This window comes from Globicephala melas, chromosome 9 (genome assembly GCF_963455315.2).
Source record: "Globicephala melas chromosome 9, mGloMel1.2, whole genome shotgun sequence".
NCBI lineage: Eukaryota > Metazoa > Chordata > Mammalia > Artiodactyla > Delphinidae > Globicephala > Globicephala melas.
The window spans coordinates 847213-864501 of record NC_083322.1 but is presented as its reverse complement, the minus strand read 5'-3'; the positions used below and the strand labels follow the sequence as shown (position 1 = coordinate 864501).

Genomic DNA, 17289 nt, shown 5'->3' with positions numbered 1-17289 from the left:
AGGAAGCACACGTTTCCGAAGCACCCAACGTTTTCTTAGCCACGACCGCTTTTCCTTGGGAGACACCGAATCACGATTTCAAAGGCAACCAAACAGTGTCAGGCGAGCCTGGCGTGGCGCGTCAGCACCTCTGCCGACGGGACGGGAGGACTAACCCGGCCCAGACGCCGGGGCCGCCGCCACCACAGCCCCCCGCCTGGTGCCGACTGGCCTCTGCCCCCGGCCCGAGCCTCAGGCCGCCCGGGCCACACTGCCCGCAGCTACTCACCGAGCCGACGCCGGTCCGAAGAACTCTCAGTCCAGACATTTTTTCCAGTTGGTCCTTGTTGTCAACTGTTAGGGGAAATTAAGAAGTAAGCGGTCAGCTTGGAGAGGCAAGCGTTCTCCAGACACCCTGAGCGTCCCCCTCTGCAGACACTTCCATAGTCACTGCCAGATCGCCGTTTTAACGGGTGCTGTGGACAAGCCTGGGGCGGAAACCGGGGCACGGGGCTCCCCACCGAGGGGCCGGCAGATGTAGGACCAGGACGTGAGTCCCTCCAGCTTTGCCCACAGAACGTCCATAGGAAATTCACAGTATCCTTGTGAAGACTGGTTGAGAAATGGTGGGCAGACCTGCTCTGCAAACTGTAGAGCTTTACTTTGGAACGATATGATGGTTACAAGTGTATAATCATTGGGAACTGGGTTCCATTCACACGCATTCCGCGTTCACAAGATAGACTCGCTAGCAGGCGAGACTGAACGGCGCCTTCGTTCCGTGAGTCCTGGGAGCTGCTGTACCCCTTTTACTCCTGCCCCAGGAGAATATCCTATAATAATTTGCCTCCACCACAATCAACCGTCATCCTAGTTTGCTCCTGACTTAGAGCGAGGAAGACTGTCCGAGAATAAGTTACCCTCCGTGTCCGACCAAGCGGATTGAGCCCTGGAAGCAGTTAGCAGCCGGAGAGGAAGCCCAGTTAATCCCGACGCCAGCACAGCAACCCGCGGTCCCCACCTCTTGGAGAGGAGTGTGTCACAAAGCAATTGACCTTGGCTTACGATTCTGCAGAAGTATTCTTTCGGATAAAGCCCCTGTCGTTTTGGAAATGAAACCCAGAAAAAAATAGATTTTATTGCAAACCCTAAGAAGGAAGAGTGCATTGCAACTGTGATTAATGCAGAACGAGATAGCAGGAAAATAGCAATTACTTTCACCTCTTATTGTAAAACACCTACGTTAGTCTTGGGTAATGAAATTATATCTTTCAGAGGGATACAACCCGGATCCTGCTATGGCCTGCCTCCCCTGCCTCTGGGGCTCTCTCATCGTCTGGTAGAAAGTTTTCCTATTTCTTACATTTAGGTAATTATGCAAGCACTGGGGCGGGGCGGGGGGTGGGGCAGACGCCAACCTGGGGTTAGATAGAGCGCCAGCACTTTAAGAGCTCTAAGCTGGGGGGTGCCGAGGGGCAGGGAGGGCCAGTGGCCCAAAGGTAAACCTTGAATGGAGGAGAATATTCTTAAGAGATAGAGTATAAAGCAATTGATTTTCATGTTCCCCTGTGAACAAAGGAGGCATTTTGCTGAATGACAGGCTCCTTGGGGATAATAGTGAGCCTTTAATAGGCGGAGGGACACAAAGCACAAAGTAAAGATGGAAATGAAAGTGCTCCGCCATTGCTGCGAGAAGCGACAGGCATTCCAGGCTCAGGAAGGAACAAACCAGCCGGGCAGTAAGACGCAGATGACCCAGTCCAGGGGTCAGCAAAGCTGCTGGGAAGGCCAGGTGGAGACACCTGAGGCTCGGCCGCCATGGGTCCCCAGCCGGGCGGGCAGTGTGACGGCTGCGGGGACGGGCCTGAGGGACAAGGGACAGGTCCTGACTGTGTCCTGCACAAGCCCGCGGAGCCCCGAGGTGACTGTGGGCCTCGCTCGCTGCCCGAAGACCCACGCCCGCTCCCGACGCTGTGCAGAAGGCTCTGTGCCTGGGCCCTGTCCCCGTCCCACACGTGGCGGGAGAGTCAGCCTCAGCACAGCTCCCCCGTGTCCCCCGAGCACCCCTGCCACAGGCCAGTCCAGGGTCCGCGCGGGCTCCTCGCCCCAGGCCCTGGCAGCCGCCTCCCCGCCAGACACGCCCCCAACCTCTCCCCTCTGTGACCACGGCTCCGGCCCCCCGTGGGGTGCGGAGGGGGAGGGGAGCCGCAGCGCCCGGCAGTGGTGAAATGTACAGGCGACTGGCTGGGTATCGAGGCCTCTCGTCTTTAACGTAATTAACTGCAAGTGTGTGAAACGTCATTTTTCCTAACGGCTGTTTAATAACCGGCTCAAAATTCCTGAAAAAGTAAAGACGAGCTCCAGTAACCGGTCCAGCCGGCTCCAGCCCCATCCGTACAGTACTTTGTTTCTACCCAAAGTCTAGGTCTTAACATGTCACGTTTCCTCGATTCTAAAATGCGTGTTTCCCCGCATCTGAACACGTCTGCAGTCGGGCTGCTCCAGCCACCGTCGTGGGAACGGGGCCCACTACTGACCGACCTCAGCTCATGGCCTCAGAGGCTGTGGAGGAAAGACACGCGTCCTCGTTTCTACCAGAAAATTTCCCACGGGCACCTCCGACAAAGCAGACACTTCTAGAAGGGGCATCATCTGCTTGGAAGGTCACCCCGGAGCCTACCTGAGCAGCGTTCCTGATGGCGGCATCATCCTCGGAAAACCATGGGCGTCGCCTTGGAAAGTGATGTCATTTCACCCTCATGGTGACCCGTCCCCAAGTGCGCCACTGCGGACCCTCCGGGCTGACCGCCTCTCAGGGTCCACGTCCTGCCTGAGGGTCCAGCCAGGGAGCCCAGGGACCCAGACTCGTGCTGACAAGGGGTTGCGTCCATTAAGGGTTTGTCACTGAGAACTGACACAGCACTCCATGGAATTGTCCCTGAGAAATGAAAACCCTGGGATGGATGGGACAGACGTGCTGGAGGTGCGTCCTGAGGGCAGTCAGAGCGTCCGGGATCCACTGGAAAGTGGCCTGGACGTGACCTCGTCCCTCCAGCATCAGCACGAGGGATCGCTGTCTTCCCGGTCATTCCATTAACCGCTACGGGAGTCCCAGGAGCGTCACCTGTTCCGCAGGTGTGACAGATCAGGTGGGCAGGCGGCCCATCACTGTCACCTGGGTCAGGACGCCACGTCTGTCCCCGCTCTGCTCCATCCTCCGATCCTGTTATGTTCCTCACGTGACGCAGGGTGTTAACCACCCCTCCCCAAAGTGGACCTCCTCCGAATAACTGCACGCGTGGGCGCTCACACACGGGCACACACACAACAAGGGCAGACCCAGGAGCGGCACCCTGCGGGGGGGACCGGTCACCACTGTTCAGCTTTACATTAACCCACAGGTTCTGTTCTATAGAGGCTGTTGTTCAGCAAGTGGTGAATCTGCCCCCAAAACCCCACTTTGTCCACGTTTCCTTGTATTTTCCAAGGACAGCATGAGCCTCTGCATCTCGCTGAGGCTGTCCCCACCAGGGGCTGTTTACACGAGGAGCCTCTGCCGTGATGCCCATGGGAGCCTCCTGAGGCCGTGGCACCTCCTAACAACTTGAGCCGGAACCGTGAAGCATGCCACCTTTGCATCCACCTCTAGTCCACCTCCATCCTCGTCCAGAGAGCGACAGTGCCCCGAGGGCCTGCCTGGAGCTGGGGTCCTCCGAGAACCCACCCAGGGCCCCCATCTTCCTGCCCTCAGCCGGAAACGCCCACAGAGACGGCTGATGCGGTTTCCAGTCACACCTGCAAGTCCCCTTGGCGGCTGGCACACGCGCGTCCGTGGGACTTCAACCCACTGCTCGTGGTTTCGTGCTCTTTTGCGAACTTCTCAGTCTTGGGCATCACGTCCTTTCAACAAAGCCCGTCTCGCTCTTTATTTAACTTTTTCGTTCTCTGAAATTTCTCATTGGTGGGGATGGTAGCCAGAGACACTGTAATGGTGCCTTTTCTCCAGCATGTGTGAAAGGTACACAATTTATCTTAAGCACAGCCCTTTGGGTTTTTTTGGTTTGTTTATCTATATTTATTTATTTTAGCTCAAATTGACCTAAAAGAGCAACAAGCCCAGTAGTCCTGAGCACGTTTTGTAACTCTCAGGCCATTCCGGAATCTTCCCCAGCATCGTTCTCACACACTCACCATTGTGTATATTTCCTCTGAGACTTCCCTGCACGGCTGCATGGACTTCCTCTCACCCATCCCTTCTGCTCAGTGGGACTGGATCTCATACGTTCCTACGTGGTCTCCCTCACCCGGATGTACGCCGTGACCTCCATCAGGCATTCAGACTTGGTTCACGGGCACCAGCCCCCAGGCTCCCCTCCCGGCCAGCAACCACTCCTCTCTGGAAACCCGTTCAACTGCAGCATCACCCTCCACCGGGGCGTGAAACTCACTGCCACTTTTTCAGGCTTTGCTGAGGCCTCTGAGAGGAAAAGAAAAGCTCTGCTGTGGCTACATGTTCTGTCGAATGTGGGCTCCAAGTTATTTCATGGCCAAATGCAGACCCGGAGCTGGTGGGCGTGAGCCACCAGCAGGCCAGGACTGAGAGACCCCAGGAGGAGCTGCTTTAATAAAGGTGAGAACAATGCTAAAGCCCATTCTTATCTTCGCGGGAGACAAAAAGGGTTTCCAAACACAAAAAGAAGTCCTTTAAAATTAAATTCACTAGATGAAGGATATGCAAATTAGCCGGAGGAGCAGAACCCTACAATGTTCTCAAGATTCTGCAATAGCCTATTTAATTAGTATTTTAATTTATCAGAGTAATTCTTTGCACTTGACAATTTATGCAGCATTCCATATAATTTAAACACGTAGCTACAGTGGAATAATTTTGCCTCTTTCTTTATCCTCGTGATTTTAACCTGAAAGGGTGTGCAGAAGTCTCTTCTGTGATCTAAATTGCTACAGGGACAACTTAACGGCCGTGGCCCGTTAGAAAGCCCGAGGGCGGGGAGCGGGGGTGCAGGAGGTGGGCAGACACCAGGGGGCTGGGGTCCTTGGGGAAAGGGTGGAGCCGGCTTCTGGCACAGCCAAAAGCACTGCTCCTGGGGTTACCGATCTGCATCCCCTGCGTATTTCCACCCCGAGACACATGCATCCGCTCTGCACCTGGTCCCACCCAGAGGCGTCTGCAGAAGTGGACAGTCTAGACCGTTCGGGGGCCAGCCACTGACTGGACCCACTGTCCCCCACGCCCTGGGATCAGCCTTATTGAAATCGCACGGCCTCCGGTCACCAGCCCGGGAAGTGACTCGACCCTCCCGTACAGACTCCCACTGCTCGGAACCTGTCGGGCTGAACTCAGTCCTGGGAAGGGGAGCAGGCTTGAGAGAAGGCTGACCCCGACGCTCCAGCTGCCTGGCCCCTCATCGGCGCTCTGGGCAATCTTGCCCGCACCTCCCTTTTTTTCTCTCAGGGCCAAGGGGGTGTTTCAGAGCAGGCGGCCACACGAGCAGCGGTCCTCCCAGGACCAGAGGTGAGCTGCCCGACACCTGCCCGAGGACAGGTGGAAGGCACCGGGCCGAGCCCCCGCTTCGGGCTTGGCCGCACTGAGGCACATACCCCAGGGGCCCTGGCAGCTTGTGCCCTGCAGACCCGCAGGGTGAGTGGACGGGGCCCCAGCAGGACCCGAGCGGAGGTGCTGACCCCGTCATCGACAGGGCCACCCTGGCTGAGCTGCACGCCCTCGTGTCCTCTGGGCAACACGCTGCTGCCACCTAACGCCGCGAGGGTTTTGAGCTGAGGAGGGGCCGGGGAGGGTCTGAACGGCAGGGCAGGAAGGAGTGCAGGGCGAGGGGCCGGGGGAGAGGAGACACAAATTAATTAACTTGTCAAACCTGCCTCTCGGCCAAAAAGCAAAGGGTTCGTGCCCGGAGAGGCCCCGTTTCCCAGGGGGCTGCATGCCCAACTCTCGAGTTTCCCTGCATCTCGGTTTGCGGTTCTGCAAGTTTCCACGGACCGTCCCAGTACCTGCAGCAGCGGGAAAGCATGTTGCTCCTGGAATGACACCTGTTGGTTCCCCGTCTCCGGTATGTCAGTCTGGACGGGACGCCACGAACTGTGCTCCTGGCTCATCGCGTGGGCAACCAGATGCACGTTGAAGCTAAACTGCACGTACTTTATTTTTATAAAAATAACTACAATTCGATTACATGCTCAAAAAATAGAATAAAAAAACTCAGCTTTATTTAAATACTTTAGATTTAAAGCTTTGCTGTTTATTAATTATATTTTGTTTTTATAACGATAATAGTTCATTTAGAATTTTTTTAAAAATGCCTTTTTGAAGGCATATAAATTTAATTTGCAACTTCATATGTATTTTATATTTCTGATGAAAATACTTGCACATTTTATATACTGTGTGCAGCTGGATCATTTCTGTCTAGATGCACAGATTTTATGAAAATGTTCTTTAAACAATATTATCAGTGATTCTGTGAAACAAAGGGAAGAAAATACATTTATAAATAAATGCGCTATAATTTAGGGATTGTGTATGCTTTAACTCATTACCCACCCAAATTCTGCTAACTCACTAAGACAATACCCAAACATGCAAGATAATAATTCAATCCAGCTGTCTTTTATATTTGGCTGCAAAACCCATAGAGCAAACCCCATAGCTTTATGCATATTTAAACATTTTTTCACTACGAATATATATTTTTCAAGTATAAAGGTAGAATGTCAACAGCTCGTTAGCCTGACGCAGACTTTTCACTGTTAGAAACCCAGTGCAGGGCCTTGGTTCGTGCTTGGCCTGGGTCCCCAGCACTGGGGCAGCTGATTCCCAGCAGGCAGCCCGGTGGCCCCGTGACAACGCGAGCTGGTCACATCATCCTCTCCTGGGGGCACCCCTCACTCACAGTCAGGTCTCAGGCTCCTGTCACAGGTGCAAGGTCTTCACGCCCAGGTGGCGCTGCCCTGCGGGCACCCCTGACCACCGCTGCGGTGCCCCATCCAGCCTGAGCATTCCCGGGGTGGGGAGGGGCGCTCCGGCCGCAGGGCCTTTGCACTTGCCGTTTGCTCCCGGGGCCCCTGGGTCCACGTGACTCGCCTCCTCCACGCCTTGGTTTAAAGTCACCTTACTTCCACCCAGTATCAAACCGCCCCTCACCGGTGTGGTCCTCCGCTCCCCGGCCGGCTTTGCTTTTTTCCCCAGAGCCATTATCCCCAGACAACAGAATGTGCGCGAACGTAGCTCAACAGACAGGACATTCCCTGGAGGCAGGGTGGGCCCAGGCTTAGGACAGCGTCAGCACACAGGAGGCGCTCGGGGGAACCGGGACGCGATGCGTACAGCGAACAAGCGAACTTAGGCCCTACTGGTGTTTTCTGCCCTGTTACTCTTACCAGGACCATGAATCACCAGGTTATCACCGTCACACATGTGTGTGTGTGTTGGGGGGAGCTTTTCCACACCCACAGTTCCAGTGTTTGAATAAAGCGTCGACCCAAAGAAGTCCGAGGATGCCTACTGGACGGAGCATGCTCACGACGGAGGGTCTCCCCTCCCCGCCCCCCACCCGCTGTGAGCTCTGGCTCAAGCTTGCACGCAGTGCAGACGCCCTCAGGCTCCTCGGCTCAGGCTTCCCGCTTCCCACGCGGCACCCACTGCCCGAGTGTGACGCGGACCACGCGGGACTGGCTGTCCAGACCCGGCTGAGCGGCCGCAGGAGGGCGCTTGGTGGCTCTTGTGATCGCAGCCCCACCCGTGACAGCGCGGCCCGGGAGGTGTCCTCTGTCCATCACTTTACGTTGAGTCACCTACAGTAGCGTGCTGCCACGATATTTGGGGATTTGATTTTGCTAACTGTCAGAGAGAATTAAAATAATCCCGGAGCATAACTGCTTGCCTGACACGAATATACCAGAACCAGAGACAGCACTTAAGGCTTCGTTCCCAGGGAGGGAAGGAGGAGGGTGGGGGAGTGTTGCAGACGGAAGTTACAGCAGCTTCCTCTGCACCTTCAGTCTGGTCTCCAAAGGGGGCGGAGCTGGCCGTCCCCAAAGAGCCTGCATCATTGTGTCCCTGTGCCCGCGGTGAGGCCTGGCACCAGGGACGGGCCTCCAGGCACCTCCCCATCAGGGGCCGCAGCGCCCTCTGGCTTCCTAAAAGGGTTTCTGTTTTGAGGAGACGCCACCTGACACATTTACACGATGCAAAAGGGCTCGTTTCCACATCACCCAAGGCTCCCCGTGCTGAGAGAGAAAAGAGCAACATGGTTGATAAAGAGATAAAATAAATGAGTATTGGTTTACGTCCGTACGAAATACACCACATGTTTACATGTGTGTCACAGGTTCCTGGAAAGCATCTCCCTTGCCGACTCACGGGGACGGGACGTTCTCTTGACTGTTAGAAATATTGTTTTGTTAATTTGTAATTCAAAAATATCAATATTTTATATCGGTATTTAATTAAAGATTAGACATTTTATAAAATATATATTGGTTATAAAGAATAATAAGACAGCAAACGCCCAGTTACTAACCCACCCTCTGCAAAAGAAATGCGGCGTTTCCGTCGCACCTGGCACTCGCAGCACCCATCATGGCCCTACTTGGTCCTCCCCATCAGACGCAGTGACTCCTCTGAATTCTGGGGCGACGGCTTCCCTTTCTGCAGACTTTCTCTCACACACGGGCACAATGTTTGCTTTTGCTGGGTCTGAATTTAATGAGATGAAACGTCATCAAACAGGTCCTCCTCCAACTTGCACCTTGCGCTGACCCTGGCGTTTCTGAGGCCCGACTGGGTCCTGCGTTGGCTGTGGTTTGTGTGTTTTCACTGCTCTCTGGCTGCATTAATACATTCAGCACATCCGGACTGACTTTTCCGGCCAGTTGTCCAATCAAGGGGCCACGGGCCTGTTTCTTCTTCACCTGCCTCTCAAATGGTGTGGCCGTGAGCATCCCTGCCCAACTCCAGGCAGGTGGAGAGAATGCTCTCTAATAGAATCGCTAGGACATAGAGTCCCAAGGTGATCTCACCAATTTACACGCCTGCCGTCAGCTCACAAGCGTTCCCCCTGCTCCAGACCCTCACCAGTTTGTAGATGAACATTTTGGCCCATTTGGTAGCCGTTACATTGTATCTCCTGGTGCTTTCAATGTGTGTGTCTTCCATTTCTGATCAGGTTGAGCCCCTTGTGTGTCTGTTCACCATTCGTGCTTCCTCTTAGATGAAATTTTTGTGGTGTTTTTTGCCCATTTTTCTGTTGGGCTGTTTGTCTTTTTCTTATTGCTTTGTAGGGGGTCTTGAGACATTCTGCACACGAATACTTGGTCAGTTACATGTGTTACTACCTTATCTCAGTTTGTCATTTGGCTTATTTCACATTTCCTAATTTTAATACAGTCTAGTTTATTTTTCTTTAAGGTTTGCACTTCAGGTATCTTGTTTAAAAAATTCTCCTCTACCCCAAGATCATAAAGATATCATTGTATATTTTCTTCTAAAAGCTTTAAGATTTGCCCTTCACAGGTGAGTCCTACCTCTGGGAGCTGATTTTGTGGATGAGGAGAGGTCGTTTTCTAAGCAGACACCTAGTTTTTGCCACACAATTTAAAGAGAAGGCCCTTCTTCCCTCCAGTCTGCAATGCCAGCTCCATCGGCAACCAATTCCACAGGAGGGCCCACTTCCGGGCCTCCTGGGCTCGGGGTCCCCCAGTCTCTGTGCGCCCAGACCCGCCCCGTCCCACACGCCCCAGTACCTGGTACCTGCTGCATCACAGCACGGCAGCCTCTCACCCCGCTGCTTTCCTGCAGGGGTGCCCTACCGGTTCTGGCTCTTTGCATTTTCTAATACACTTCAGAATCAGTCTGTCAAGTTTCCACATAAATATAAAAAATAAAACACAATAGAAAAATAAATCTGAGATTTTTGTTAAAATTGTATTGAATCTGGAGGTTTGGGAGAATTAACATCGTTATTCTCAACCTGTGAGCAGGTAAATCTTCCCAGGTGTTAAGGCCTTCTTTCACATCTTTCAATAAAGTTTTATAATTTTCTCCATAAAGGTCTTGCACAGAAAAATATTTATTCCTGGTACCTCTTTTTCATTCTATGGTAAACAATTATCATTTTAAAAACTATATTTTCTAAATTTTTGAAGTATAGAAATCCAATTGAGTTTTGCCCATGATTTCATACACAGCAACCCTCAACTACCTGACTAATTTATCTGGATTTTCCTTTGTGTTTCTGAGTAAACAACAAGATTGCCTGTAAAAAGTAATGGGTTTGTTTCCTCCTCTCTAACCCCACCTTCTCTTTTTCCTGCTTTACCGCAAGTTGACGGGACCCTCCCGTAGAACACTTCATAAACGTAGTGGATGCACGCATCTTTGTTGATTTCCGGTGCTAAAGGGGATATTTTCAATGTTTCACTATCAAGTATGATATTTCTGTAGGATTTTAAAATCAAGTTAACAAACTCATCCTCCTTTACTAAGCATTTTTTATGAATGAATGCTAACTTTTAGCAAATGTTTTTATCGACATCTACTCAGATAACCACGATTTTTCTTCTTTAATCTATGCATGTGGTAGATTACATCCATTATTTTTCTAATATTGGACCTTACATTGTTCATGATGTATTTTTAAAATAAATTGCTAGATTTAATTCCTTGTATTTGGTTTAGTTTGTGTATCTGTGTTTTTGAAGGAAATCCATCTCTAATTTATCTTCCTTGCACTGTCATTGTCGAGTTTGGTATCAGGGTTATCCTCACTCATGAGTTGAGGAGACAGGGGTGTTTTGTGTAAGACTGGGTTTATTTGAATGTGTAGAAGGAACGTGTACTTATAAAATATGTGGGCCTGGCGTTTTCTTCATGGGAAGACATTTACCTATAAATTCAATTTCTTCTTTGGTTATAGGACTATTAAAGTTTTCCATTTCTTCATTATGGTTATGTTATCTAAATTTTCAAATGAACTACCACAACATTGTCCACCCTCTTGCTATCCTTTTATACACTAAAGCATCTTTATTTACATTCCACTTTTAATTCCCAATATAGTGTTTGCTTTCTTTCTCTTTTATCTTGACCATTTATGATAGAGATTTTTCAATTTTATCAGTTTTTTCCAAGAAGAAATATTTTGCTTTGCTTATCCTCTCTGTTTTATATTTGTTCTCTATTTCAGTCAGCTCTCCTTTTATCTTTTTTATTTCCTTCCTTCCACTTTGCTTGGGTTTATGCCATTGTTCTTTTTCTAACTCTTAAATTAAAAACTTAATTAATTTAAGTCTTGTTTCTTTTCTAATATGAACAGTTGAAGCAATAAATTTCTCTCAAGTTTCTGCTTTTAAAGCAAACTCCCAAGTATTAAAATATACTTCAGTATTTCTATTATTCATTATTATTGATTATATGTTTTAAATTTCCATTTTGATATATATTCTCTCCCTCTCTCTCTCTCTCTATATATATATACATATATATATGTATCTTTTTGTATTCTTTTACCTATGTCTCAGAAAGAACATATACCTATATATATTTTTTTCCAGTCTGTAAATCTCTGTTTTTTACTGGAACTTTTGTTCGCTTACATTTATTGTGATTTCTGACATATTTGAATTTATTTCTAGCATCCTCTGTTGTCTTTATGTTTGAAAGTAATAGTCTCTATTTCTATTTTTCAGTGGTTTCCCAGAGACTATATTACCCACAGGCAGCGAACGCTCATGTTAGTAAAGATCTATGCTCTCTTCCTAAACATTACAAAGACCCTAAGTGATCTCAGTTTAAATACTATTGCTTTCATGATCACTATTTCAATCCTCCCTTGTTTTGGCCTCACAAAACATTTTTATTTCAAACAGTATACTTTGTTTAGCTGCATTCCCACATTTACTGTTTCCCTTGCTCATTAGTCCTTCTGCACTCAAGGTCTTCCTTATGGGGTTATTTTCTTTTGCTTGTAGTAAATCTTTTAGAATTAGCTTAAATGAGAACCTCTTGGTGACAAACTCTTTTTTTTTTTATAAAGTATCATCATTCAACCTTATTTTCTGTTAAGCCCTCATTTTTGAAAGATGCTGTCTCTTGGTACAATTCCAGGTGGACAACAATTTCCCTTCAGTAATAGGAAGACACTACTCTCCTGTCATCTGTTTCATTTTGGCTGCTGAGAAATCAGCCATGAATAAAATTCTCATTCCTTCCTGCATCACTTGTCTTTCTCCTTGGCTGCCGTTCAGATCCTCTCTTTGTCTTGGGTGTCTTGCAGTGTCACTGTTATGAACCTACGTGTGGAATTGTTTTCACGCTAATAGGCTTCTGGAATCTGAGGACTGGTGTCTTCCATCAGTGACAGGCTTTTTCAGTCATTATATCTTCAAACATTGCAGCTTGACCACTTTCTGCTTTCTTCTGGAACTCCTAGTAAGTGTATAAAAGATTATCTTCCTTTGTGTTCTAGGAATACTTACCTTTTTTTCTTTTCATATTTTCCATTTCTTTCTCTCTCTCTAGGCTGCATCCCGGATAATTTATTCAGTTCTATCTTTTAGTTCATTAATTCCCTCTTCAACTAGATTTAATCTGTCATTAAACACGCCTCCTGAGTTTAAAATGTCTATAATTGTATCTATCATTTAAAAAATTCTATTCTTTTAAAAAGTATTTTTGGTCATTTTTAAGACAAAAATGGTCATTTTTAATATGACATTTTTAGGTCATATTTTCTCTCTCTTGTATTCCTCTAAACAGACCATGATTCTTGAATTCACGTTCCATGTCTACTAGTCAGTGTCTGAGGTTTCATTTTGTCCGTGCTTTCAGGTGACCTTTCTCATGGTGCCTTATTCTCCAGCACGTTCTGAAATTCCTATTTCTCGGGATTTTAACTGTGGGAATCCTTTGAGGACAGAGAAAATGGAGGATTCTTCAAAGGATTTGCATTTCCTTCTTCCAGGCTTCTGGAATCCCTGTCAACTTGGGACCAGTTTAAACTGAATTGCGAGCTTGGGGTTTGGGGCCACCAGCTGGTGTGCAGGTGGACGGCACACTCCTGTGGGGCTGCGAGCACCCAGTGCCAGCCCCATACCCGGTGACAACTCGGGAAACAGGCAGTTCCCATCCTCAGGGTCAAACGGGGCAGTCAGGGGTTGCTGTCACCCCCTGTGGTTTGGAGGTAGCCCTGGCTGCTTGTGGTGGGTCCTCACCAGCCTCGCTGTGTTAGTCCCACCCTGGGTCTTCCTCCTGTCCTCCACAGTCTATGGGGTCATGAATGTTAAAGTTCAAGTTCACCTGGTTTGGAAACTACCCTCAAGATAAAGGTCCACATTACTCTCCCTTACGTCCCAGGCTCCTGCTTTCACTTAACTGGGATCTCTAAGGATTTCAATGTTGCCAGATACCTAATATGTTTGAAACTGTCTCTTTTTATCTTCATATTCCGGCATTTTTGCTTGTTTTCTGAATGACGATCAGTCCCAGTATCTAGTTCTCTCAGTGCACTGGTGAAGCAGGGAAACCCCAGCCATCCTCTGGGCAGTCCCCACTCCATCCTCCACTGCTCCAGGCTTAAGTGAGTTTGAGTAAACCTCGGGGAATGATACATACAAGGTGCGTAAGACATCAAATGATCAGCAGTTTTCCGCACCTGTATGTAAGTGTGGCTATAAAATCGTCAGATTATTCAACGTTTGTGCGCAATCTGCTGCAGGAACTCCTGTTTGGATTGCGAGACGGAGCATATCAGTGACCCCTCCCCTTGGCGTGCCCAGAGTCCGGTCGACGTCCCTCCACCCACAACTGGCAGGGTCGTGCAGACTCTGTGTCCGACGCCTCGGCCCCAGGGAGCAGCCTGGGGCTGAGGCACACCCTGGAACGCCCCGGCGCACAGACAGGTGGACGCGCGCTTCCTCCCCGAGGCCCTCGGTGTGGCTGTAGGCCCTACAGGCAGGCGTCCAGACCCCAGGCCATCTTCCGCTTCAGGACACCCGGGATCACGAAGAAGTGCGCGTTTCAACGCCACAAACGGCTCCCCTCCCATCATCTTTGGTTCATAAGCAGAGATGCGCGGACGGTCCCAAAGCGGCTGTGAGAGGAGCAGGAAAGACACACCAGGTGCTGCCCCGTCTGCATCCGGAGAGCGGCGTGGTACCCCGTCCTTGGAGCCCTCACTTGGCACCAGAGAGCGACGCCCCGCACACCCCCGGGCCACACATCCTGCCCGCTCGTGGGGTTCCTGCAGCGGGGAGCGGCCTCAGCACTCTGCCTTCCAAACCTGCCCTTTCTCTCCTTACTGCCTGTGTGAAGCGAAGCACTGAACTCGTCCAGCCTCAAATGCAGAAATGCACGTCTGAGAGCCATCCTCCCTTGGAAACAGAGGCCAGTGTGTCAGACCCCCACCGCGCGGTCCCCAGAAAGGTCCTTCAGGCCTTGTCTTCCAGCCCTGACTGAGTGAACACAGGAGGCTTTTTTCTGCCCGGTGTCCTGTGAAGTCTCCCGAGAGCGGGCTGGGCTCGGTGAGGACAGAGCTTCACTGCAACGTGACAACAGTGACAAGCTGGTAAAAGCTATGTCAGCTTCAATTTCCAACTCATTTTTCAAATTATTTTAATTAGATATTGTTTCAATCTCACTTCTATTAATTTAATATCTGATATCAACATTTCAGTTTTCAATTTGTTCCAATGATTTTTTCCAGTCTGCCTGGTTGCCTGGAGGAATTTAAAATACGGTGTTTATCTTCAGCAATTTTCCATGCATGGATCCTGGCGAACTGCTCGTTCAATAAAAGTGACGGGGGAGGGAGGGACCCTGGTGCTTTGGAGAGATGGAAATTTGTCTTATCGTTTATCTCTAGACATTAAAGTAAGCAGGTACAGCCAGGGCTAGGAACTCATAATAATAAGATTTTCCACCAATTTCACTGTGTAATTGGCTTTCCTGAAGCAAATTTCAGTGAAATCTGACAAAGCTGTTTTTATTAAAAGGCACCTAAACAGCCACATTCCTCGTCAACACATTTTCTGATGATTCGCGGCCACAAGGCCTTCAACCTGCCCCTACAAAAGCTTCTTCCAGACACACTGTTGCAGTTTTAGGTTCTGCGCTTTCTTATAATTTTTTTTTTTTTAGCTATTAGCACGGACACTGGTAAAGGCATGCTTTTGCTAAGGGGAGCATGAAGTTAACCAGGCCTCCATGTTATAAAATATGGGTGTCAGATGTCCTCAGTGCCCTCTTAAGGGGAGATAAGTAGCTTAATTCCTGAAGCTGATAATTAGAATTATGCAGATCAAATTGTTTTTGAAAAGTCTGAGGAACATAAAAGAGTGAAGATCAACTGCAGCTCACTTGAGAACAATATAAAACGAACACAATCTACACGGCAGAAGACAAACAACAGAAGAAACAGGAAGGAAGCATAGAAAGTGGAAAGCACAAAACAAGATGATAAATTAAAATATATATCATTATGACAATACATGTAAATAGGTTAGATTATACTATTAGGACAAATTCTCTCACTCAGGCCAAACCATATGTTACCTACAGAAAACACATCTATAACACAGCAGTTCAGAAAGATTAAAAATTGAAAGGGTAGGAAAACATGAGGTACATATAAACAGATATGAAGGAGTGGTCATGGCGTTAACATCAAGATAATGTACAATGTTTTTTTAGTGAAATAAATAAGGTAATTGTATATTAATGTTAAAACAAATCCAGGGGGGACCTTCAAGATGGCGGAGGAGTAAGACGTGGAGATCACCTTCCTCCCCACAAATACATCAAAAATACAACTACATGTGGAACAATGCCTACAGAACACCCACTGAACGCTGGCAGAGGACCTCAGACTTCCCAAAAGGCAAGACATTCCCCATGTACCTGGGTAGGGCAAAAGGAAAAACAGAGACAAAAGAATAGGGACGGGACCTGACCCTCTGGGAGGGAGCTGTGAAGGAGGAAAGGTTTCCACACACTAGGAAGCCCCTTCACTGGCGGAGACGGGGGGTGGCGGGGGTGGGGAGCTTCAGAGCCACGAGGAGAGCACAGCAACAGGGGTGCGGAGGGCAAAGCGGAGAGATTCCCACACAGAGGATCGGTGCCGACCAGCACTCACCAGCCCAAGAGGCTTGTCTGCTCCCCCGCCGGGGCGGGCGGGGCTGGGAGCTGAGGCTCAGGCTTCGGTCGGAGCGCAGGGAGAGGACTGGGGTTGGCGGCGTGAACACAGCCTGCAGGGGGTTAGTGCGCCACGGCTAGCCGGGAGGGAGCCTGGGGAAAAGTCTGGACCTGTCTAAGAGGCAAGAGACCATTGTTGCGGGGTGCAAAAGGAGAGGAGATTCAGAGCACGGCCTAAACGAGCACCAGAGACGGGCGCGAGCCGCGGCTAACAGCGCGGACCCCAGAGACGGGCATGAGACGCTAAGGCTGCTGCTGCCGCCACCAAGGAGCCTGTGTGCGAACACAGGTCACTCTCCACACTTCCCATCCGGGGAGCCTGTGCAGCCCGCCACTGCCAGGGTCCCGGGATCCAGGGACAACTTCCCCGGGAGAACGCACGGCGCGCCTCAGGCTGGTGCAATGTCACGTTGGTCTCTGCCGCCGCAGGCCCGCCCCACATTCTGTACCCCTCCCTCCCCCGGCCTGATGAGCCAGAGCCCCCGAATCAGCGGCTTCTTTAACCCCGTCCTGTCTGAGCGAAGAACAGACGCCCTCCGGCAACCTACACGCAGAGGCGGGGCCACATCCAAAGCTGAGCCCCGGGAGCTGTGAGAACAAAGAAGAGAAAGGGAAATCTCTCCCAGCAGCCTCAGGGGCAGCGGATTAAAGCTCCACAATCAACGTGATGTACCTGCATCTGTGGAATACATGAACAGACAACGAACCATCCCAAATCGAGGTGGTGGACTTTGGGAGCAACTGTAGACTTGGGGTTTGCTTTCTGCATCTAATTTGTTTCTGGTTTTATGTTTGTCTTAGTTTAGCATTTAGAGCTTATTATCATTGGTAGATTTGTTTACTGGTTTGGTTGCTCTCTTTTTTTTTAAATTATCTTTTTATTTTCTTATTTTAGTTATTTAAAATTTTTTTTATTTTAATTATTTTATTTTATTTATTATTATTTTTTCTTTCTTTTTTTCTCCCTTTTCTTGTGAGCCACGTGGCTAATAGGGTCTTGGTGCTCTGGCCTGGTGTCAGGCCTCAGCCTCTGAGGTGGGAGAGCCGAGTTCAGGACACTGGACCACCAGAGACCTCCTGGCCCCACG

General features: G+C 49.5%; 1 protein-coding gene across 4 annotated transcripts in view; it reads right to left on the bottom strand.

The window, feature by feature from the left end:
• The window catches only part of PTPRN2 (protein tyrosine phosphatase receptor type N2), a 689065-nt gene that overhangs the window by 254637 nt on the left and 417139 nt on the right, over positions 1-17289 (bottom strand). For all 4 annotated transcript variants that reach the window (XM_060305028.1, XM_030854362.2, XM_060305029.1 and 1 more), the window contains one exon: positions 269-333. In XM_060305028.1, the coding sequence (XP_060161011.1) occupies positions 269-333 (65 nt within the window). The remainder of the gene's footprint in view (positions 1-268; positions 334-17289) is intronic.